This window comes from Macaca mulatta, chromosome 14, assembly GCF_049350105.2.
Source record: "Macaca mulatta isolate MMU2019108-1 chromosome 14, T2T-MMU8v2.0, whole genome shotgun sequence".
NCBI classification, from domain to species: Eukaryota; Metazoa; Chordata; class Mammalia; order Primates; family Cercopithecidae; genus Macaca; species Macaca mulatta.
In genome coordinates this window covers 118902068-118927405 of record NC_133419.1, presented here as the reverse complement: position 1 = coordinate 118927405, position 25338 = coordinate 118902068, and the positions used below count along the sequence as shown (strand labels likewise).

The 25338-nt window shown below is 41.2% G+C and overlaps 1 protein-coding gene and 1 long non-coding RNA gene across 2 annotated transcripts in view; one reads left to right on the top strand and one right to left on the bottom strand.

Moving 5' to 3' along the window:
- Nucleotides 1–306, bottom strand: part of LOC106993497 (uncharacterized) — a 24367-nt gene extending 24061 nt beyond the window's left edge. Inside the window, exon 1 of the long non-coding RNA XR_013404323.1 lies at nucleotides 156–306. This is a non-coding gene — a long non-coding RNA (uncharacterized LOC106993497). The remainder of the gene's footprint in view (nucleotides 1–155) is intronic.
- Nucleotides 139–25338, top strand: MPZL3 (myelin protein zero like 3). The gene is made up of 6 exons (XM_001096649.5): nucleotides 139–285; nucleotides 11652–11818; nucleotides 14758–14968; nucleotides 16420–16585; nucleotides 18492–18555; nucleotides 22101–25338. Exons 1-6 carry the CDS (start codon nucleotides 213–215, stop codon nucleotides 22125–22127), a joined length of 708 nt encoding a protein of 235 aa, XP_001096649.2. The 5' UTR covers nucleotides 139–212; the 3' UTR covers nucleotides 22128–25338.

Genomic DNA, 25338 nt, shown 5'->3' with positions numbered 1-25338 from the left:
AAAATAGAAAAATTAGCTCCCGCCTGAAAGTTAATGAATCGCTGGTCAGTGAAACCAGGTGTGGTTCTGGAAAGAAGCCAGGTTCCTATGGTAACTTCGGATCGCCCTTTAAGTTGTCTCTCGGCCCCCTGCCCTGACGTCACTTCCGGCGTTACCTGTGTCGTTACTGGGAGCTGTAAACAAGGTGTGCAAGCATCTGGAGAGCTGCCGGGATGCAGCAGAGCGGAGCAGCTGGAGGCCGTGGCTGCGCTCTCTTCCCTCTGCTCGGCGTCCTGTTCTTCCAGGGTGAGTGCTCCGGCTGGCTACGCTCCACTTCCGGCTTGGGGGGTTAGGGAAGATGGTCGCCTTTCCGGTTCCGGGTGGGGAGGGTCTCCGAAAAGCCCCCGCTTAGCTCTGGGAGGGAAGGAGGGAGCGGGACGTTGGGACGATGTCATCACCACATCGTTGCGGGTAGTTGGTATTTTGTCAGTCCTTTTCTGAGCCTTGGGAGCTTTCCACCTTGCGTGACCTGTCATTGTAGTTTGGTGATGGCATACTTGATGGAACCACAAAGCGCTCTGGCTTTGGGAGCACTGGGTGTTATTTTGTGATGAGGTTGACTGCTGTGGTTTGGGCGCTGTATACCCTGATTAGAAAAATGACAGTTCTAGCATTCAGTAGTTTGTCCCAGTAGTTTTGGGAAACAAAATCATGACAGTTGGTAATTTTATTTTTTGTAGGTGATTATTGTGGTCTGTAAAATGAAATATTTGTTAGTCACAGAAGAGATGTGATGTGATTCATTATAGAGAAGCATATTGATGAAAATCAACTACTTTAGCATTTTAATAACTTTTTTAATACAAGAAAGAGCATTTAATTCTGTTAAAATTTAATCTATTAAGTAGTATCAGAAGTAGGGTATTCACACTTGACATTCACATCTTAAAATTTAGGTGAGTTTTGCTTTCATATAATTTTCAAATTGCATAAATTTCAGTTCAACCTAATTACCTTCATTTTAATGTACTTCATTTTAATTTCCTGGATTTTATGTATGTGTGTCTTCCTGGGAAATAAAATATTAGTATATCTAGCATTAGAGTGAATTGCTAGCTTTATAAAATTTCCTTGAGGGTAATGGGGATTTCTGAAAGAGATATTTAATATTATATAAATACTTTAATGTAAAGACTTCAGGTGTCCTAAATCTTAGCAGATAAGGCTGGAAAGTTTTTATTTTAACTGGTGACTAATATTCATGTTGCCAGCACACCCCGTGATCCCTCCCAGCTGCCTGTGTCATCATAAGTCTCCAGTTTTTTAGCTAAATTACTTTGCCATATGGTATTTAGGCTGGCCTACTGTCACTCCTAATACACCCAATCCACTCTCTCTCTCTTTCACACACACACACACGCACACACACACACACGACATACTCAAATACTGTCTTATTGAGGAAAAAAATCTGGAAATGGTGTTTTCTTAAATCTAATGTCATTTTGCTTTGAAGAGCATGTGTCAAGTCCAGCAGATCATATAATTCAATGAAACATTAAAAGTTGATTTTACGATCTCTGTGTACTTGTGGAATAGATATTTTGCCTTTTAAAAAATAACTGGTGGTAGGGTGTGTGGCTCTTGCCTGTAATCCCAGCAGTTTGGGAGACTGAGGCAGCTGGATCACCTGATGTCAGGAGTTCAAGACCAGCCTGACCAACATGGTGAAACTCCGTCTCTACTAAAAAATACAAAAAAAATTAGCTAGGCGTGGTGGCAGGCGCCTATAATCCCAGCTACTCAGGAGGCTGAGACAGGAGAATCGCTTGAACCCAGGAGGCAGAGGTTGCAGTGAGCTGAGATCTCACCATTGCACTCTAGCCTGGGCGACAAGAGCGAAACTCCGTCTCAAAAAACAAAAACAAAAAAGAAACAACTGGTTTATCATATTATTCACATGCCATACAATTTACTCCCTTAAGGGGCATAATTGAATGGTTTTTAGTATATTCACAGTTATGCAATCATTACCACGATCAATTTTAGAACATTTTCATCATCCCAAAGAGAAACCTGATACCCATTAACAATCACATCTCATTCCCCATTTCTGTTTGCCCCTGGCAACCACCAGTCTATTTTTTTGTATCTATTGATTTGCCTATTCTGGACATTTTATATAAATAGAATAATATCTGTAATCCCAGCACTTTGGGAAGGTGCGCGGATCATTTGAGGTCAGAAGTTTGAGACCAGCCTGGCCAACATAGTAAAACCCCATCTCTACCACAAAAAAAAAAAAAAAAAAATTAGCTGAGTGTGGTGGCATGCCCCTGTTATCCCAGATTCTTGGGAGGCTGAGGCAGAAGAATCACTTGAACCTGGGAGGCAGGAGTTGCAGTGATCTGGGATTGCACCATTGCACTCCAGCATGAGTGATGGAGTGAGACCCTGCCTTAAAAAAATAAATAAATAAATAAACTAAATGGAATTACACAATGTGTGCTTTTGGTGACTGGCTTTTTTCACTTTGCATGTTTTCAAGGTTCATCCATTTGTTTGGTCTTTTAAATCTTATGTGGTAGAGTTTGGTTTCATGTCAGTGTTTATTTGCCTTTTGTTTTCAAAGATAAGGCCACTTAAATTATTAGATTATTTGAATTCACCTTAAGTTATAAGTCTGGTCCTGCTATATCAGTTATCTAAGTATTTAGAAATGGTAGACTAGGGGACCTAGGGTTCTTAAACTTTTCTCTTTTTTACTTAAGTGTGCAATATGAATAAAATATCAGTAGATTTATATTTTAGAAAATGGGGCATACAAGATTGGGGGCTTTATTGACACGTTTAATTCTTTCATGTGTAAAATTACTTATGTTAAAATATGATTTTCTTGTTTTTCCCCCAAACAGTTTTTGTTAATTATTATGAATATTTCTATAGTTGGCTGTTTTTACCTGGCAGGAATGCTTTTCTGCTCAGATGAAGAGATAAGGGCATTAGGCCTGGGATGGACATTTCTGAGTGAATTAATGTGGGATTGGTATTTTTTTTTTTATGAGTGGAAGAGACAAACTATCTTGCATCCATTGGTTTTAAATCATTTTTTAATTTCAGTATAATATATGTAGAGAAAAGTACACATGTCATAAGTGTATACAGCTCAATGAATTTTCAGAAACTGAACACACATGGGTAACTAGCACCCAAATCAGGATATATAGAATGTTTCTCACATTCCAAAAGCCTTCTTTTGTACTTCTTTCCCGTCATTATCCTTTCTCCCCAAAAAGGAGTCAACACCCTGATGTCTAACAGTATAGAGTAGTTTAGTTCATCCATGGATGCAGTGAGCTGAGATCACGCCACTGCACTCCAGCCTGGGTGACAGAGTGAGACTCTGTCTCAAAAAAAAAAAAAAAAAAAAAAAAAAAGGAAACCGTTGTTGGTTTGGTCTAGTTGAATAAATGTTACTAGACATCCACAGTACGCTAGGCTCTGTTTTGATGGGCTCAGGATCTACTGGAGAAGACATAAGTCAATAGATGATTTTGGAGTCTGATACTAAGAGATAAATGCATTAGAAACCATGAGGATGGAGAAGAGATGCTTTGATCTGGCATGAGAATAAAGGAAAGGTTTCCTGGAGGTGAAGTTAAATCTTGAAAGAGGAATAAGTTTGTTAGAGATAGGGAGTGAAGAAAATTTTAGACGTAGACAGGAGCATAAACAAGGCATGGAGGACTGGGCATGGTGGCTCTTGACTATAATCTCGGCACTTTGTGAGGCCAAGATGGGAGGATCACTTGAGCCCAGGAATTCAAGATCAGCCTGGGCAACATAGTGAGACCCCATCTCAAAAAAACAAAAAATAAGGCAGGCGTGGGGTGGAGGGCATTAAATAACTTTTAAAGCAGGTTTTCTGAAACTCGCTTTGATTGGATTAACTTAGATCACATATTGACCCAAAACCTATCTTTGTGATTGGGAGGATATGATTGGGGTGTATTAGGGACTTAACATGTGTAGCTTGAAATTGACCATGATAGGAGTGTTTGCACCACAGAAATTGTCCAACCCTATGTATCTGGGGCTTTTTATTTTTTGTGAAAATGTTTTGCTGTTTACCAGTACACCACTAGATGTAATGATTGGTTTAGGTAAATCCGAGTCAGCCTCAGCTGGCAGTAAAGTCAGTTGCTGTTTACTTTTAGTTTTCTCCCCTCCCACCAGACTCGTTCTCTGCTCTACTCTACTCTTTGGAAAGCTGACTGTATAGAGTACATCATTCAGGCTCTCTTCCTCCGGTTTCCAGTTAGATTTGGCCAACGGGAGGCTTTGGCAGGAGATTGGAGGGCAGGAGAGAGAAGATCAGGGTATGTATTTCCTGCTCCCTCCCTCTCTTGGTGCCATGATCCGTAGTGCCTGTATCCCTCTAACAACAGCCACTGTCAGGTAGCCCACAGCTCCCACTCTTACCAGGATCTAGTAACACCATTTCCTCCCTTTGCCCTTCAGACTTGGGGATGGTAAAGGCTTTGTGCTGATGTCAGCTTCCTTAACCTTGGGAAAAGTCCCTTCGAAAAGTGACCTAGGCTGAGCATGGTGGCTCATGCCTGTAATCCCAACACTTTGGGAGGTTGAGGTGGGAGGATTGCCTGAGCTGAGGAGTTTGAGTCCAGCCCAGGTAACCATGGCAAAACCCTGTCTCTACCAAAAATACAAAAAATTAGCCAGGTGTGGTGGCACACACCTGTGGTCTCAGCTATTTGGGAGGCTGAGGTGGGGGATCACTTGAACCTGGGAGGCAGAGGTTGCAATGAACTGAGATCTCGCCACTGCACTGTAGCCTGGGCAATAGAGTGAGACCCTGTCTTGAAAAAAAAAAAAAGAAAAGAAAAGAAGAAAAGTGGCCCATACACTTTTCACAATCTCAACTGATTGTGCCTTCCATTTCCTGCCTGGATCCTGACTGATAGTGTCATCTTCCTCCTAGCTCATAGGCTATGATAGGCTATGTGGGAAAAGGTAGGTATCAAAAAAAAAAAAAAAAAAAAAAAAAAAGGGATATTATTAGGAGATCGGGGAAATGGATGTTGAGCTGGCAACAAACAAATGTTTACTACATTCGATTTGAGGACATGTGGTGGTGATATTCAAGAGAGTATATCCGGTAACACTTGAACACTCAGAGGTAGGTCATGGCTAGTAATATAGATTGGGAAATCATTATCCTATTAGTGGTTGTTAAATCTACAAGTGAATAGGATTGTCCATGTTGAATGACTATATATTCAGGCTGGATCTCTAAGGAACACCAGTGTTTAAAGGCTGGATAAGAAAATAACAGCCTTAGATATTTGATACATACTGTCAGAGATGTGGGGAGACAGAGAGAGAGTGAGTGAGTACCTGTGTGTGTGTATGTGTAACACAATCAGTGGTGGAGTTGGTTGGAGGGAAACTAAAGAGATTCTGATTTTAAATTGTAACCCATGTCTCTTTGTTCTAAACCAAGGGTTAACAAACATTTTCTGTAAACGGCCAGAGAGTATTTTAGAGTTTGTGGGCTACATGGTCTCTGGTGGCAACTATTCAATTCTGCAAAAAATGCAGCTACAGATAAATACATCAACAAATGAACATGGCTGTGTTCTAATAAAAGTTTATTTTAAAAGACATTGCGCGGTGGCTCAAGCCTGTAATCCCAGCACTTTGGGAGGCCGAGACGGGCGGATCACGAGGTCAGGAGATCGAGATCATCCTGGCTAAAACGGTGAAACCCCGTCTCTACTAAAAAAAAAATACAAAAAACTAGCTGGGCAAGGTGGCGGGTGCCTGTAGTCCCAGCTACTCGGGAGGCTGAGGCAGGAGAATGGCGTAAACCCGGGAGGCGGAGCTTGCAGTGAGCTGAGATCCGGCCACTGCACTCCAGCCTAGGCGAGAGAGCAAGACTCTGTCTCAAGAAAAAAAAAAAAAAAAAAAAGACATTGTAAATTTTTTTTAGCTGTTTACCAAAAGACCATTGGATGTCATAATTGATTTAGGCCAATCTGGTCACACCCAGAGCTAGCAGTCAGGTCAGTTGCTGGTTATTTTTAGTTTGTTCCCTTTCTATTAGATCCATTTGCTTCCATTTAGCTCATGAGCCATAATTTGCTGACCTTTGCCCTAAACCAACCACTCCCTTGACATTATCCCTTGGTTATCTCAGAGGCACCTTAAATGCATCCAGAATCAAGCTCCTGTTCCCCTGCCAAGCCTAGTACTTTTCTAGTCTTCCCTTCTCAGTGAATGGCATCAGGAAGTCAGAAACCTGGGAGTCATCCTTGATATCTCCCTTTCCCTAATATTCCACAGCCATACTTAGTTCAAACTTCCCTTCTTTCTTATTTGACTACCATAGTAACTTCCTCAGTAATTTCCCCATATTCACTCATTCACAATTTTTTTTCCTTTAAGAGACGAAGTCTCGCTCTATCACCCAGGCTGGAGTGCAGTGGTGCGATCTCGGCTCACTGCAACCTCCACCTCCCACCACCACACCTAGCTAATTTTTGCATTTTTAGTAGAGACGGGGTTTCACCATGTTGGCCGGGCTGGTCTCGAACTCTTGACCTCAGGTGATCCACCCGCCTGGGCCTCCCAACATGCTGAATTTCCCCATATTCACTCTTGATTCCTTGTAAGTGTCTTCTCTAAAGTGATCTTTTAAGAATGCAAATTTCATCAGGTCTCTTCTTGTTCAGTCCCACAGTTAAGTACTTTCCATGGCTTCCTATTACTCTAAGGATAAGGACCCAAATCTCTAAGGTCCTGCCTGGTCTGGTTTTTGTTTACCTCCCAACCACATCTCATTCTATTTTCTCTCCCTTTCGTATTTTTTGTGTTGCAGTCACACTCCTTTTCAGCCCCTTGACTGACTAAGCTCCTTCCTGGTGCAGGACCTTTGCATGTGCTGTGTCCTCTGCCTGGAATGCCCTCCCTCTCCTCACCTTGTTACCTCTTCCTTCAGATCTTAGCTCAAGAGTAACTTTCAGGGAAGCTTTCATTAACCACTCTCCTCTCCCCCAACATAACAGGGGCCGTACCTGTAGCCACTTTCTTTTTCCTTCCTTTATAGTAGTTATCCGAGTTTGTAATTATGCATTTGTCTTCATGATTAGTTAATTAATATATCAAACTTCTACTGTGTTTCAAGTATACAAGGGAGTGTATTTATTTTGCTTGCATTTAATTCCAAACCCAGAGGGTGGCACAAAACAGATGCTCAATAAATGTATGTTTGAAGAATGAGTGAATGAAGGAGATAATTGTCATGCAAGCTTTGGGATAGAGAAGTTCATTAGTCACTGGTAGAGGATCCAGTAAAATAAGGATAGAAAAGTGTCTACTGAAGTTTTTATCCCGTGGATTTTACAATTTTAAGATATATGATGCCTTTTACCACAAGTGATAGTGGAGTTCAGTTGTACCGTAAGGTCTATAAGTGAATGGGAAGGAGGAAATGGAGACCTCAAGTATACACCACTCTTTCACAAACTTGGCTTAGAAAGGAGAGAAAGGGCAGTAGTTGGTAACTAGAGTAATATTACAGTGTTAAGGAAAGATTTTTAAAAATTGCTATTTGTTTTTAAGGATTGGAGAAACCTGTGTATTTAGAGGCTGAAGGGGAGGGGTTGAAGGCAGTAGAAACGGTTTTTTCTTTTTTCTTTTTTTTTTTTTTTTGAGACAGAGTCTTGCTCAGTCACCCAGGCTGAAGTGCAGTGGTGTGATCTCAGCTCACTGCAATCTCTGCCTCCCAGTTTCAAGCGATTCTCCTGCCTCAGCTTCCTGAGTAGCTGGGACTACAGGCGTGTGCCACCATGCCCGGCTAATTTCTTTTGTATTTTTAGTAGAGACAGGGTTTCGCCATGTTGCCCAGGCTGCTCTTGAACTCCTGGCCTCATGTGATCCGCCTGCCTTGGCCTCCCAAAGTGCTGGGATTATAGGCGTGAACCACTATGCCTGGCCTAAAGAGGGTTTTTCTGCTAAAGCAGAGAATAGAGGGGATGAATCCAGGCAGAGCAGAGGACCTGGCCTTGCATAGGAAAAGGGACACCACATCCTTTCAGTTGGAAGTAAGGATGGGAGCAGACGCAGGAATGTGCGTGCCTGGGCCGTTTATATGGCCTCAAGTTTCATGACGATGTAAGAGGTAACATTTTCTTCTGAGAATGAGGGGTTTGGAGGTTGCATGGAGGACTGAGGAAGAATGACAAGGGCTTGAGGAATCATGGAATGGGAAGCTAACCAAGGTCAGTTAAAGGTTTGCCAGGCCTCGTCGAGGACTCAGCTGTGGGTGATATTAACACATTTCTTTTTTTTTTTTTTTTTTTTTTTGAGATGGAGTCTTGCTCTTGTCCCCCAGACTGGAGTGCAATGGTGCGATCTTGGCTCACTGCAACCTCCAGCTCCTGGGTTCAAGTGATTCTCCTGCCTCAGCCTCCCGAGTAGCTGGGATTACAGGCGCTTACCACCACGCCTGGCTAATTTTTCTATTTTTAGTAGAGACGGGGTTTCACCATGTTGGCCAGGCTGGTCTCAAACTCCTGACCTCAGGTGTTCCGCCTACCTTGGCCTCCCAACGTGCTGGGATTACAGGCGTGAGCCACCGCACCTGGCCGATATTAACACATTTCTTATGGTAATTGTCCAGTTGTGTGATTTTTCTTGTCCAGGGTATACTAGCCCAGTCTAGTTGTGGTCATCTAGAGCTGAGCTTTTCCTGAAAGGGTGAAATGGAAAGATAGGAGTGTAGGGGAGTTAAGAGTATTGAATGTACTATAAAAAAGGTGATAGGAATAAAGTGGGTGATTTACAAGCATGCTTTGTTCCTATACTAGAATTTCTGGTGACCTGTCCACCTGTTTCCCTCAGTGTCTCTCTGCCTGCTCCCCTCCCTCTGAATTTTTGCCCTGAAGGTGCTAACATTTAATAGAGGAATAGCCTTTGTAACTAGGTGCAATCGATGGCATCTGTGTCTGTGCGGGATTATGTACCTAGTGCTAGGAGGAGAAAGGGCGATGAACCGCATGAGGGAATTTGGGAAGGCACCGCAAAGGGCGCCGATATTTGACCTGGAATTTGAAGGTGTGTGAATGTTGGGGATGTGGTGTGTTGGGGAACAACCCAGGCAGGATTGTTAGAGGTGGGGAGAGCCTTTCAGACAGAGAGCTGTTCAAAGAGAGGCTCAGTGGCATGAAAGGACACAGTACATGTGGGAAATGGCAGGACATTCAAGTAATGATGAAGAGATTGGGAAAGTAGATGGGATGCAGTGACAGAAGTGTGGGGCTAGATTGCCACTCTTTGAATTTTATTTTGTAGCCCAATAGGAAATTATTGAAAGTTTTTGAATATGTGTGGTGTTCATTTTAATAAAAATAGCTAACATTTATTTAAAGTTTTTATTACAGATGCTGTGCCAAGCATTTCATGTTGTGAAATGAACAACATGATCATAATAAAAAGTTACCTTTTTTGATTGTAGTCACTCTTCAGAGTGATCCAGTGAAGTAGATCTTGTTATTATTCCCATTTACCAAGTGAAGACATTGAAGCTTGAACTGGTTAGGTGACCGAGATCAAGGTCTCACAACCAGAAAGTAGCTGAGCTAGAACTCAAGTACAGGTCTGGCTAATTCTAAATCTGTATTTTAAATCTCTATACTATACTTATGTTTTAGGATAAAGGAATAGACATGGGGAGAGTGTAGATTGTCCATTCATTTCCACCTCCCAGTTTTTAGAGTTAGATCTTGAGTGATGAATAAGGATTTTCTTACAGTGATGGGTCAGGATTGCAGGCCTAAGAGAGTGGGGACTGAGGGATAAAAGCTTTCCAGCAGAGGGACAGCGTTTGCAAAGGCACAGAAGGCAGGACTTTATAAACAGAAGGTTTATACATGATTAGTTAATTAATATATCAAACTTCTACTGTGTTTCAAGTATACAAGGGAGTGTATTTATTTTGCTTGCATTTAATTCCAAACCCAGAGGGTGGCACAAAACAGATGCTCAATAAATGTATGTTTGAAGAATGAGTGAAACTACATGAGGCAGAACCTTGATTACATGATTCTGTAATCAAGGATAAACAGAAGGTTTATCGTGGCAAAGTCAGAAAGGGTGCCATAGGCAGACCAGGAGTAATCTTCGTCTTTGGGATGGGTCCTATTCTTACGAGTTCTTATTAGTGGGTTCAGTTTTGGTCTCCTCCTTTCAAAAGGAATGTCAACAGACTGGATTGTCTAGAGAGGAGCAAGAAAAATGACTCAAAGCTGGCAGAGGTAAAGGCAGTGGAACTGATGACTCATAACTGTGACAGGAAAGGTTGAGAGTGTGTGGGCAGGACTGAAGAGGTGGCAATAATGACAGTGACACTGTCTAACACGCACTGAGCACTTACTCTGGTTTGAGTAGGCTTCTTAGTGTGGTATGTGTTTTAACTCTTTTAATCCTCCCAGTGGCCTTCTGAGGTAAGTACTATTATCACCATTCCCATGAGGGTGAGGAGACTGAAGCAGTACGGTAACTTGCTAAGGCTGCAGACCCAGCAGGTAACAGGGCCGGGATTTGAACCCAGACCCTCTGGCATAGGAGCTGTGACCTGTGTGCTCAATCACTACACCATTCTGTCTGTACTGGAAGCACTGCTGATTTTCAGGACAGCGTGTGGGTTTGCACTTTTCTGAAATCTTGCTGCTCTGTTTGTCTTGGCCACCAGAAGATTCATGGCTTCTTGAGGTAGATAAGGAAGCAGGAAGAACAAAGTACTGGCAATGTAATTTCCTAAAATATGGCTCTGTAGGGAAAGATAAGTTTTTGTTCTCTGAAAGCAGAAGGAACTGGTTAGAATAAAGTGCCAGCCCTTTTCAGGGAGATAAAGTGTCAGATTTGGGTACATGAGTGGTTTTGGAAAAAATAAGTCTCTAGTGGGTTTCAAAATGATACCTTATTTCTACTTGCTAGAATGCATTCACCTATTCTGTTTTCTTCCCCATGATTTACTTTTAATAGATGTGTGATTCCTCAGCCAGCTTTAAGAAAAAGGGAAAAACTAGATAGTACCTTGGGGGCAGTTTCAGAAAATTATTCGAAATAAATCTTCCCATTCTTACTTCCTATTCTCATTTTGCTGTTGATGAGGCAATGGTAGCTTCATGATGCAACCATGCTATACTTGGAGTAAGTCCCTTAGACCATAAAAACTGCCATATTCCCAGAGTGTGTGTGTGTGTGTGTGTGTGTGAGTGTGTGTGAGTGTGTGTGTGTCTGTGGGGGATGGAAGGGGATGGGCGATGTTGCCTGTTAGCCAGCCATGGGCAGACCCATTGTTTGTAGTTAATTGAACCACAAGCCTGTATCTGGGAAAATGCTGGTGTGACCAGATTTTAAATTTTTACACAAGCCTTCAGTTATGATTTAAGATTAGAAAATGATTGAAAAATACCATCTTTGATTAATGCAGCTATCAACTCCTTGTCCCTTGTAGGCTTGCCTGAGAAGATATTTATTCATATTTATTGCCCTGGCTTTTTGATGAGGGCTCTAAAAATAATTGTTCACTCACATCCGTATATTCCACCCACATGGAATTTTTAAGTGTTTGGGTTTGCTTTGATTAGGTGTTTATATCGTCCTTTCCTTGGAGATTCACGCAGATGCCCATGTCCGAGGTTATGTTGGAGAAAAGATCAAGTTGAAATGCACTTTCAAGTCAACTTCAGATGTCACTGACAAGCTTACCATAGACTGGACATATCGCCCTCCCAGCAGCAGCCGCACAGTGTCAGTAAGTGTGTACTTTTTTGGAAAGTTCCTTTGGTCAACGGTTTTGGAATTGTTTTACTGCAAATCACAGGCATGCCTGAGGCCATCTCATCTCAGAGTAGAAGATGGGCTTCTACTTTAATAGAGATAGATGAACTTTTATCCTATATGACATTCATTTGGTCACATAGGGCGCCGTGTAAGAATTCTGTCAATAAGCTGCAGGAAAAAAACTGTCAGAAACTCAGAGGAAATGTGGTTTAATTTTTTTTCCTCTTTGTTGTTTCTTTTTGCATTATTTCATAGCTTCATTTTCAGATTTAATGTACTAAGAAGGGTACCTTCAGGACAATTGAATAGAAAAATTCTATAGGTCCAGTCACAGACATCCTTTCTCTTAAGGCTGCTCATTTTCTGTCGTATTAAGTTGTCTCAGTGGGCGTATCTCTTTGCATATTTGTGCTTTGTGGATTTATCTTGACACTTTTTTTCCAGTGTATAAACATCTGCATTGATTTATATGGCTGCCTTTGAAGGAAATGGTGGCACCTCGTGTTGGTGACAGATGTTGGTGACAGATGGTCTTGCAATATTGGAAGCAATAAACCTTCATCACACATATAAAACACATTTATGGTCCAACTTGCATTGTAGGTGTCTAATTGAAGATTAAAATGCTATAAAATTTTTTTCTCTTTAAGCTTCCAGCAGCATCCTTAGCTCAGGATAGATGTTATTCAAGAATGTGAATGTCATAGCTGTATGGAAGATTGTATTTTTTTAAGTATTGTTAATTTATTTATCCTATTTCCTTCACTGGAAAAATGTCCTCTTTGACTTTGTGTAAATAAGCTTTGCATTCTGTGTTAGGAGCCATTGTAGAATGCCACATAGCTTGAGGCTAGGTAGGTGACTCCAGTGAAAGAAGCTAGGCTGTATTCATGCTCCCCTCCCACTTTTTTTTCAGACTTGAAATAGTTCACTTGATTTGAGTGATCAGGAAACCGTGGCTGGCCTTATTTGGCTCTGCCTCCTTGGTCAAAAGTAGGACAGAGCAAGCAATGAGGAGCTTCCTGGGTGAGAAACAGCAGCTCTCTTCTAGTGCTGCCCTCTGCGAGACTGGTCAGAAAATCAGCAAACTCATACAAGTTGGAATTAAAGTTACATAACATGATGTTGCAGTCATGGAATTAGTCAGTCAAGATTGTGTCAGATTAATCAATAAGCAAGGATATGAGTTTCATGAACTTAACATTGAATTTACGAGCTAGACTAATCTCGAGGATATACAGTGGGCCGTGTTTTGTCAATAAGGAGTTCCAAACTCTTTTACACTGATGCTGATAATTAGTGGTAGGGATTCTTTACCTCCCCCTTTGAAATGTTCAATACACTTATTATTTCTCATTATCTGTCTTTATCACTAAATGTAAGTTCCGTGAGAGTAGGAACTATGCCTGTGTGGCTCCCACCGTATCCTTTTGCTTAACAATGCCTAGCACATTAGAAATCTGCACCAAATATTTGTTGAATAAATGCATGAACAAATGAACAAATAAGTGAGTCAGCATCTTTTCTGGGAAGTTGCTTTTCAAAATTGGGCAATTCAGTGGTTGTAAACACCCAGGTTCCTAAATGGGAAGGTACCAAGTAACAAAGAAAGAGGAAAGCCTGTATTTTGCATAAGCCATATTGCATAAGTCATATTGTATTGTAATACCTGCCTGGCCTGCCCCAGGTATAATTAGGCTTTTGGTGATGAAGTGTCTAATCAAGGCTTTTGATAAGTGTGATAATTAGACTTTTGGTGATGAAATGTCTGATCAAGTCCTAGGCAGCATTGTTTTAATTCAACATATATTCGTTGAGTACTTATCACGTATTAGACTTAGGGAATATATTAATTGTCAAGGTAGATAACTTGAGAGAGGCTGAATTATATTACACTCTCCTCCTTTGAGAACAAGCAAAAATCTCCCTTTTGTCACTTACTAGTTGTATACCTTAGAGCAACTCACTTAGTCTTTTGTTTGGCTTTGTTTTCTTTCTTTCTTCCCTTTTTTTTTTTTTTTTTTTTTTTGAGGCAGAGTCTAGCTCCATCGCCCAGGCTGGAGTGCAGTGGCACAATCTTGGCTCACTGCAATCTCTGCCTCCTGGGTTCAAGCAGTTTTCGTGTCTCAGCCTCCCAAGCAGCTGGGATTACAGGTGTATGCCACCACACTCGGCTAATTTTTATATTTTTAGTAGAGATGGGGTTTCACCATGTTGGCCAGGCTGGTCCTGAACTCCTGAGCTCAAGTGATGCGCTCACCTCGGCCTCCCAAAGTGCTGGAATTACAGGCGTGAGCCACCATGCCCAGCCTGTTTCCCTTTTTATACGTTTGGGATAATTATACCTGCCTCATGTAGTTCAGTGTAGTTGTGAGGCTCAAGTGAGTAAATGTGTGGAAATTATTGGCAAACTGTAGAGAGCTATTCAAACATGAGATGCTACTTTAGAACAAAGTTTCCCAACTTTGGCACTGTTGACATTTTGATCCAGATAATTCTTTATTGTGGGTGCTGTCCTGTGCATTGTAGGATGTTTACTAGCATCCGTGGCTTCTACTCACTAGATGCCAGTAGCATCTCCCCAGTTGTGACAATTGAAAATGTCTTCAGATATTGCCAATATCTCTTGGAGGGTGAAATTGCCTCTGGTTGAGAACTATTACTTTAGGGTTCCAGGGAAAATTTAGAAGTGATTCAAGGATTAGGATCCCAGAAGTGTCTCATCGGGCCTTTTTCTGATCAGTTTTATTAACCTATAGGATGGAGGTTAAAAAAGCATAAAAAGTTGCCCAACTGAAAAAAAAAAAACCACACCATTATACAGTTGTATTTTATTTTGGACCTACTGAGGTTTATATTTTCATTGCATTTTCCAAGTTAACTTTTTCTCTCGTGGTGTTGCTTTCTTAGATATTTCATTATCAGTCTTTCCAGTACCCAACCACAGCAGGCACATTTCGGGATCGGATTTCCTGGGTTGGAAATGTATACAAAGGGGATGCATCTATAAGTATAAGCAACCCTACCATAAAGGACAATGGGACATTCAGCTGTGCTGTGAAGAATCCCCCAGATGTGCACCATAATATTCCCTTGACAGAGCTAACAGTCACAGAAAGGGGTAAGCTCATTGCCACCAACCTTCTTCTGCAGTGCTCTGTGACTGCGGTGGTGCTTTCTGGAGAGCTCGATGATAAACAAAGCTGTCTATCTTTGTAAGCCAGTTGGGTCATTAAATCATTGAGTCAAAGTAATTTTTCTGCCATCCCAATATGTATGTTGGGGTGAATTTTTAATCTTTATTTTGAAAACTGAATTTCCTCTTCAGATGTTGTCATAGTTTCTCCATTATCATTTTTTTAAATTTTAAAACCAAAGTTCTTGTGGAATGCATAGAAAACCCCTGAGTAAATACAGGGTTGTTATCTCTGTGAAATGGAAGTATTCCAGTTTTCCTAGCATGTTCATACTCCCAGGTATGAGATAATGTTCTTGCCTGTGTCTTGAAAGGGTACCCCCTCTAACCATGAGAGGTAGTGCTTTTCTTTTACGTTGCAAAGAACAGTAGTTTCCCTTTGCTGTGAAACAGGAGGAGAGTAGATTAAGTACTGATTTTTTTTTCTACGTTATTCCCTGATGACGATTAAGTGGTCATTCTAGTCCTTAACTGGATTTGAGCCAAAGATTTAGAGGCACATTATGGGTCATTATAGATTTGTCATCATTTCTCAAGTCTTTTTCAAGTTTCTCTCCCTCCCTTTATCCCTCCTTCTCTCCCTCCCTTCCTTCCTTCTTCCTTCCCAACTTCCCTTTTCTCCTTCCCTTCCTCTCTCCCTCTCTCATTTCTTCCTTCTCTTTCCCTTTCTTGCTTTCTCTCTCTCGCTCTTTCTTCTTTTCTTTTAAAGGTAATAACTTGTAGGTTTCAAAGATGAGCACATTCATACTCCTGGCAGAAGAAGAAAATGATACAGTTTTGCTGGAAGGCAGTTTGGTAGTATGAATCAGGTGCCTTAAAAGTTTAGGCCCTTTGATCTAGTAATTCCATTGTAAATTTCGTCTTAAGGAATTAGAGCTAAAGATGAAGATTTATGTACAAGTCTGGCCATCCGAATGTGACTTATAGATTCTAAGATTTCAAAACAACTTGAATGTCCAGCATCAGAGGATTAGTTCTATAAATTATTCAATATGATAGAATGCCATGCAGCCGTTACACATCACATCTGGAAGGAATTGTTAATTATTTATCATATAATAAGTTAAAAAGGAGGTTAAAAATAATACATAATATATGATCCATACTTAAAAATATATATGCCCCCCATGCACCCATACCCAGTACCCCAGAAGAAGATTAAATGGGTAGATACCAAAGTCTTCTTCCTAGGAGTGGGATCGTGGGTACATTTTTATTCTTCATTGTACTTTTGTGTATTTTCTATCTTTTACACAATGATTTATTACTTTTGTAATCAGAACAAATATAAGAGCAAAAGTAGAACCTAGTTTCTCATGTCACAGGAGGCATATTTGCACGTCCCTGTCTTTTACCTTCTCTTTCTCCACCTCTAGGTTTTGGCACCATGCTTTCCTCTGTGGCCCTTCTTTCCATCCTTGTCTTTGTGCCCTCAGCCGTGGTGGTTGCTCTGCTGCTGGTGAGAATGGGGAGGAAGGCTGCTGGGCTGAAGAAGAGGAGCAGGTCTGGCTATAAGAAGTCGTCTATTGAGGTTTCAGATGAGTAAGTCCAGCAGGAGCCCTGGGCAGCAAGCCTGTTTCCTCCTTAGCGCCCTACCCAGACCCCTACATCCACACCTTCCTTTCTTCTGGACCGAGTTTAGTTCTGCTGGTGAACTTTCTTTTCAAAGAGAATAGTTCTGCTAAGGGCTGCCAAAAGGAGGGTTGAAAGTGAAGTGTGTGAATATTAATTTGGAGAGAGATGGGGGAGTTGATATATGGTCCTAGTCTTCTGCTTTGGAAATCAGATTGTACAGTGCCATGGTCTGAATACATTCTGAAGTTGATGTTTCATTCTTTCAATTCCAGGTCAATTATTTTTCCTTCTCCTTGTATTTGGCACTGAGCTGATGATGTCTCCTGATAGAAAATGCAATGAGAGAGGCTTTAAGAATAGCTGTGGAGGACAAAAGCAATTTCAATAAGCAAGATCTATTCTTGGTCAGCATATGTTCTGAAGTGAGGGGCTACATGGATTGTGGTTATCAAAAAGATTTATTAAACATTATTCTGCCAGTGAGCAGGCGTGATCTAGTATATTCCCTAAAAATAAATATAGTAAAAGGAAATCAAAACAAAAATCTACATAAAACTCCTGTTCTCCATTATCTATGTCGGGGAGGGGAGTCTTACATTGAGAAGGTCCAGAATTCTCTCTCTCTCTCTCTCTCTCTCTCTGTCTCTCTCTGTGTGTGTGTGTGTGTGTGTGCATTAATTCAATAATAAGAGAGCATCCTGTGCCCTTTCCAAGGAATCTGTGGCTCTAAAACGGCAAAGAACTCTTGGTAAAAATGCTAATGTCTATTTCTAAGAGTGGTATCCAAAACCCCTTATGATTTTACTCTAAGTCACATTGTTTCCTGACATCTCCCCACGTCCCAGCTGCCATGAACTTATTTATTTGCCCTAACATACTATACTTAGGTCAAATATTTTTCCTAACTCTTTCTCATCCTCTAAGACCCCGCCTTTTGTCTTGCTGGTAATGCCCTCCTTCCTTCTCTTGTTTGCCTGGAAACTTTCTTATCCTCCAAGACCCAGCTGAAATAGCCCCTTCTCTTGAGTTTCCCTGAGTCCTCAGGGAACAGTTAGTCACTCCTCGCTCTTTGCTGCTGCAGCAGTTTGACCTTAACTCTATTAAAACCCTATCACACTGCATTATAACATGTTTGTTAAGTTGTAACGGGTCTTTCACCCCCATCATGAGCTCTTTACAGCCCCAAGTTTTATTTATCTTTTTACCTCTAGGCTAGCACAATGTTGAGACTTTGTCAGTGCTTGCTACACTTCTGAATAAGTGGTTATTTATTGAGCAGTTATTATGTGCCAGGCACTATGGTATGTGTTTCACATGTATTTATTTTTTTATTTACTCCTAACAACTATGCTTTAAGGGTGGGTGGTGACATGTGCATTTTTTTGTTTGTTTGTTTTTTGAGATGGGAGTGTCACTCACTCTATCACCCAGGCTAGAGTACAGTGGTGTAATCTCGGCTCACTGCAACCTCCGCCTTCTGGGTTCAAGTGATTCCCCACCTTAGCCTCCTGAGTAAGTGGAATTACAGGTGTGTGCCACAATGCCCAGCTAATTTTTGTATTTTTAGTAGAGATGGGGTTTCGTCATGTGGGCCAGGCTGGTCTCGAGCTCCTGACTTCAGGTGATCCACCCACCTCATCCTCCCAAAGTGCTGGGATTACAGGCATGAACCACTGCGCCTGGCCAATATGTGCATTTTATAGATGAGGAAACAGGCTTCTGGGGCTTAAATAATTTGCCCAGTCACCCAGCTAGTGAGTGGAAGAGCTGGAATCTAAAACCAGACCTGTCTCACTTCAACACCTGTACTTTTAACTGCTCTACTCTATTGAGGATAGTGGTGATTCAGATGTGGTTTGTCCTCTTTTTACAGCACTGATCAGGAGGAGGAAGATGCATGCGTGGCGAGGCTCTGTATCCGTTGCGCTGAGTGCCTGGTAAGTGCATGCCATTCCTTCTGCTTACTGCTGATGTCCCACTTTCCTGCTTACCTAACAGGATCCATCCTATGCCCTCAGACACAGCAGAGGATATGCAGTTAGGTCCACGCAAGATATAAGCCAGCATCTTCCCCCAAAGCATTTTGGACTCAGGGGACCCCTACCAATTCTAACCATGATTTGTTTCTTGTCTCATGGGCAGAAGGTGGTGGTCTTAGGTTAGGGAAGGGGGCCACGTAGAGTAGTTTCTACTGACTGACAGAAAATCCCAAAACAGGAGTGTCCTGTGCCACTGAATTCATACTAGGAGACTTCGACTGGCTGGACCCAACCCTGAATTTAACTTTTCCACCGAGCCGTAGTATTTTTCAGGGAGTTAGGGAGATATAACCTTTTAGGTAACTTGATGTCTTTTATCAATAAGAAATACCACCCCGGAAGGCCCAAGTTTTGATTTAAATGTCAAAAGGCTGTCATCCCTCCTGCTTTGAGTACGCGCTGTGACTAATGACAGAATCAGAGAGTCCAGTTAGGAGGCGGGGGTGGGTGTGTTAGGATCCTAGCAGAAGGGAAGACTCTCTGATGTGGTGCAGTTGAAAACAGGTCATAAAGAACTTCTGATCCCATATGATACATACCTGTCATTGCCTCCTGTTTACTTTTTGCCAAGCTCACACTTGGCTTGATGACTAATTGCAGTGTTTTTTGTTTCTGTTTGTCTCATGCACTTAAGTATCAAAGGGACGATGAGAGAAAGGTTGGTATTGCCAGTGCAGAGGACCTAATACCAACCTTTGGAGGCTCGGATATTTTTGAGAACACAAAATAAGTTAATGTTCATATGGTTATTATCCACATTTCAGATATTAATCCATTCAACAGTGATTTGTTGAGCATCTGTCACATGCCATGTGTACTGTTCTAGGTGCTTAGGAACCAGCAGTGAACAAAACTGACAAAAATTCCTACCCTCTGAGAACTGAATGTTCCTTGCCTGGAAAACTTTCTCATCCTCTAAGACTCTGTTGAATTGGGGTACAAATACTCACAAAGTTTTTAAAAATAAGTAAAATATATAGTATATGAGATAGTACTTAATGATATGGTGAAAAAAAGCAGAAAAGGGGGATGGGATGGCTGGATAAGGAGTGTGACATTAAATAGGTTAGGGACAACCTCAGTGAGAAGATATTCAAGCAAACACCTGAGAGAAGCAAGCCATCTGGCTACTGTGGAAGAGCGTTTCAGGCAGAAGAAATGACGGGTACAAAGGCTCTGAGGAGGGGCCATGACTGGCATGTTCTTGGAGTAACAAAAGGGCAGTATGGCAGGAATGAAGACAGCAAGGCAAAGAATAGTATTTGTTGACATCAGAGAAGTAATGCAGCAGCTACATCTTACAGAACCTTGTAGATGATTGTAATGACCTGGACTTCTACTCAATGAAATGGAATCCATTGGAGGGTTTGGGAAGAGAAGCACTATCAACTGATGTCTGTTTTAAAAGTATTACTCTGGCTTTTGTGTTGAGAATGGGTGGTAATGAACGATGACAGAATCAGAGAGTCCAATTAGGAGGCATTTGCATTAATCCAGGTAGCTGAAGATGCTGGTAGTTTGAACCAGGGTGGTGGTGGTGGAGGTGGTGAGGAGTGGTTGTATTCTGATTATAGTTTGAAGGTAAAGCCAGAAGGATTTACTGCTTTTGCATTTATATATGAAAAAATGAGAGGACTCAAGGATAGTTCCAAGATTCTTGACTTGAGCAACTGGTAGAATAGAGTTACCATTTGCTAATGTGTGGAAGTCTGTGGGTGAATCAGATTTTAGGAGGAAGATCAGAAGTTGGGTTTGGGCATATTAAGTTTGAAATACTTACTAAACTTCCAAGTGGATATGTGGAGTGGGCAGTTGTGGGTGTGGAGTTCAGAAGAGAGGTCTAGACTGAAGATAGAGATTTAGAAGCCATTAGCAGATAGAGACTGATAGAGACATTTCCTCCAGGGAAATGAATGTAGATAGGGAAGGGGTCAGAGGAAGGAGCCTGGGCCCTCCAAGATTTCTAGTATGGGAAGATGAAGAGGACTTATTAGTAAAGAGGCTAAGAAAGAGTGACTAGTGAGGTAGGAAGAAAATCAGGAGATTTTGGTATCCTGGGAATCAAGTGAAGAAGTAGTTTAGGAAATAGTGATCTAGAGAGTGATCAACTGTATCGTTTGCTGTGGAGTCAGGTGAAGTAAAATGAGAGCTGATAATTGATTATTGGATGATTTTGGAATATGGAAGTCATTGGTGACCTTGGCAAAAGGAGCTTCAGTGGAATATTGGGAATGAAAACCTGTCTGGGGTGGGGTCAAGAAAGATTGCAGAAAGATGCATTGGGGCAGTGGCTATAAACAACTCTTTCAAGGAGTTTTGCTGTGAAGGGATGCAGAGAGACAGGCAATATGTGGAGGGCAGGGTCATTGGTGGCTTTTCCTTTTAAGATGGGAAAAATTGAGCACATTTGTATACAGATGGGAATTATGTAGTAGAGAAGGAAAAATTGATGCTGCAAGAGAGAGAGGAGAGGATTGCTGGGGTAATGTCAGGATCTAGTGCGTAAGTGGAGATGTTCACCTTACATAAAGTAAGACAGGGAGAGTGTATAAGAACAATAGGGAAGGCCAAATAGATGGGTCCAGATGTAGATGAGTGGCCACATGTGATAGAGCTTGTGGAAATTCCCTACTGATTGCTTCTCTAGTCCCAGTAATGGGAGAAAGCAAGGCTGTCAGCTGAGAATGATGGGAAGAGGAGGTGTTAGAAGTTTGGGGAAAGAGGGAAGGGTATGAAATAGTCATCAAGGAGAATGAATAGACTAGAGAAATATGGCATACCAGATAGTGCTAATGGCCCACTTGAAGTTAGAAGTAATAAATATGAGTATGAATAATAATAATGGTAACAGGAGCTAGTCTTGAATGAGTGCTTACGAAGTGCCAGGCATCGCTAAGTAATTTACATATATTGCCTCATTCAATTCTCATAACAGTTCTATGAGGTGTATTTTTATTGTCCCCATTTTACAGATGAGGAAACTGAGGCTTAGAAAAGTTAATAACTTTATCCAAGGTCACACAGCCAGCCAGCAAGAGGTGGAACTAAGTGGTAGACTGACAGCTAGTCTAAATTCCTAACCACAATTTTGCGCATTTCTGCAAGAGAGTGGGGAGAGGATCGCTGGGGTGATTCCACCAACGCTTGTTTTGCTAAGAAACGGTGCTGTAGACAGGCATCCTTTCTTGTGTGTTGAGGTTTTAAAAAATATTCAAGGGAAAGGAAACCACTAGGGCTTCAAAGCAGAAATTCGCCCAATAGACACCAATTACGTTGAGGTCCTGTGAAGCTCCATGGGGGAATTTAGGTGTATTGCATCAGTGGCATTTCACTTGTGGTCGTCTCCCCAAGCCAGGTTCCATCTGGAGTATCCTAACACGTGGTCTTTGCCTAAATTCCAACTCTGGAATTGTGTTTCACACCTACTGTTTTTCTCCCTTCAGGATTCAGACTATGAAGAGACATATTGATGAAAGTCTGTACGACATAAGAAGAGTCACCTAATAACATGAAACATCCCATTCCACTGGCAGCTAACGCCTGTCAGAGAAGTGGAGCTGGCCTAGACCATAGTGACGGACAATCCTGGAGATCATCAGTAAAGACTTTAGGAACCACTTATTTATTGAAGAAATGTTCTTGTATTTATAAACTGTTCAGGAACTCTCATAAGAGACTCATGACTCCACTTTCAATAAATTATGCTGTAATTGAATGAAGAAATTATTTTCCTGAGCAAAAAGATACTTTTTGATTTGTCTTTGCTCTGGAATGTATTACATGTTTTCTTCCAACTGTTTGAAGGAGAATCCTGAATGTTTGCCACACTGCTGATGCCAAAATGATTTTTTAAATGAAGTGGAGCTTATGATTTCCTGACGTGTCACCAGACAAAATGTTTGCTTGGGATAGGTGTTCTTTGTTTTTTGCTCCATGTACACTTTCAGCTGTGAGTTAGTATAGGGCATATACTCATTGGTTGAATCACCTCAACCTCAGTTGTGTTTGGATAATTTAGGGTGTATAGCCTTAGTTTCCTTAGAGTTTTGGTAGGATCAAGTCATTGGTTTGCTTTGACTGGGTTTTTAAAGTATTAAATACAATGTCATCAATTTACAGTTAAGGAAAGGAATCATGAAGTAGAAAAATTATTTTATTTAGTCTTGCTGGTACAATTTGGGCTAAGGAGTCTTTGTTATTTTTTTTCTTTTTCTTTCTTTTTTTTTTTTTTTTTTAAGGCAGAGTCTCACTCTGTCGCCAGGCTGGAGTACAGTGGTGTGATCTTGGCTCACTGCAACCTCTGCCTCCTGGGTTCAAGCGATTCTCATGCCTCAGCCTCCCGAGTAGCTGGGATTACAGGCATGCGCCACCACACCCAGCTAATTTTTGTATTTTTAGTAGAGACGGGGTTTCACTATTTTGGCCAGGATGGTGTCAATCCCCTGACCTCATGATCCGCCTGCCTCGGCCTGCCAAAGTGTTTGGATTACAGGCATGAGCCACTGTGCCTGGCCTGTTGTTTTATTTTCTTATAACTACAACTTTTCTTCTTGACTTTTCAGGTCGGAGGCAAGAAAAACTCTTTACAGGTTTTTAGTGGGGGCTTATGGAGTATTTCAGGAGTTCTTTGCAATTAAATCATCTTTTCACTTGTATTGTCTTTCAAAACTTTGTTGATTTCTAAAATGCACCAACTATGAGTAACTATGGTATTTGCAAGCGGTTTTTACAAAATATTTGAGATGAGGAAGTGAGATTGTGCATAACATACTTATCCTTTCTGTTCTCTTAGTGCCTTACAGCAGGTTCCTCCATTCTGCTATGACAACTTGTTTCAAATGTTAATTTATGTAGGATTTTTTATAAGCCATTAAGGCATATGTATAGCATATCAGTAAAGATGGATAGTGCATATATAAATAGTCCTCTGTAATAGCGATTGGATTTACTTCTCAATTATGAGAGACAAAAATTATCCCCTCACCTGTCTCTATTCTTTCAATAGGTTGATCCCTTATCATGGTTTTTCATTAGTTGGTCAGGAAGTTTCCATATTACAGCACTTTAGACTGTATATGTTAGTTTAAAAATCATTTTTCTCTCTCTCTCAATTTCTTTTTTTTTTTTTTTTTGCAAAGACCTAATTTTAAAAATTTGGGTTATTAGATCTGTATCGTAGATTTGGCGTGGCCTCTTCTGTTAACCTAGTCCACAGATTAGTGAATCTGGTTAGTTGAAGGACATTGTGATTTGACTCTGGTCATGTGAGGAAGTAGAAGAGGCAAAGACAGGAACGGCAGTTTACATTTCCACTGGTTAAACCTCACGGTACTTTGGGGGGCTGCTTGTTAACTTATGTGGTTATCTGAGGCCAATCTAACGTGACCATTTCTGACACCTCAACAGAGAGAGGAAAGCAACTTGAGCAATGACAGTAAATAATTTGGGCTCTCAGAGATTTGAAGATAGAGACCTAATTGTGAGGGGGACTATTTTGTGGGTCCTCATATCTCCGTGAAAGAGATGATGTTACAGGAACCCACTGAAAGCCACATCCCATTAAATGAGGAACCGGTTTTGGCTGGGCCTTCGTGTAATATCCTTGCAGGTGTGTTGTGAAGATTAATGCAGGGTGCTATGTTTGTAGATTGACACCTAGTCTAAACTTGAGGTAATTGGTGCTCTATGAATACTCAGTCATGTTATTTTATAGCCTTAATCATGATTTGAACTAGTCCCTTCCTTTTTAAATGACTGAATGGAGTCCTTCGTGGTAAGGGGAGTACATTGATAATTTAGTTTACTTCATGGGTTTGTGGTCACATCCCAGTCATCAGCTGCTATCATTTTCCTTCTTCATCCCTTATGTTGAGATTTGGGTTACAGCTTTTTATTCTTTGAAGGATCACGAAGTAGTGTACAGACACCTGCCTTCTTTAAGGATGAAAGGAAGATAAAGTGTTTTTTTTGTTTGTTTGTTTACTTGTTTGTTTCACCTATTGTTTGAGTAACTTCTAAGGTGCTATTCTCTCTCTCTTTTTGCTACCCCATGAGCTCTTGTCACAGCCATGGAAACCAGCCTTGTTTAGAAAGGGAACTTAGTTCAGAAGGGGTTAAAAGCCTTCCAGAGTTTTTCTTTAGCTGCTGAAGTTTTTACTTGTGGTTACATGACCTTAAGTTTTATGCATTAGGCTCTTAATTCTATTACAAAATGTGAACTTACCAATTGCTTTGTGTTTTCCATGTGACCTGTTACTTCAGGCTACTTGGGGAACATCTTAGTCCTCTGTAGCTCCTGAACCCAGCACTGGTGCTTCAAGAGAGAAGGTAGCCCGTCTTTGTTCAAAACAAAACAAAACACCACTTCTGGAGGCCATATCCTGAATATGAATGTTCTACTAAGTCACTCAGTTATGGTTCTAAAGGGAAACCATAAGAAGACCCACAAGGAGTGGACCAAGACTATTATTTAATTGCACAACTTGAAACTTTGCTGCCAGAAGAGGCAGCTCCATTCCTTTGACTCCATTGTTGGGCTGTTAACTGCTGCACGTCATTGACTTTTTTGGTTTTTGTGTTTTTGTAGGAGGGTAGGCGCTGTTGGGCCATATGCACAGATATTGTAACTCTTGGTGTCTTTACTGCATCATAGTCAATAAACTTCTTTGCACCCTTTGGCTA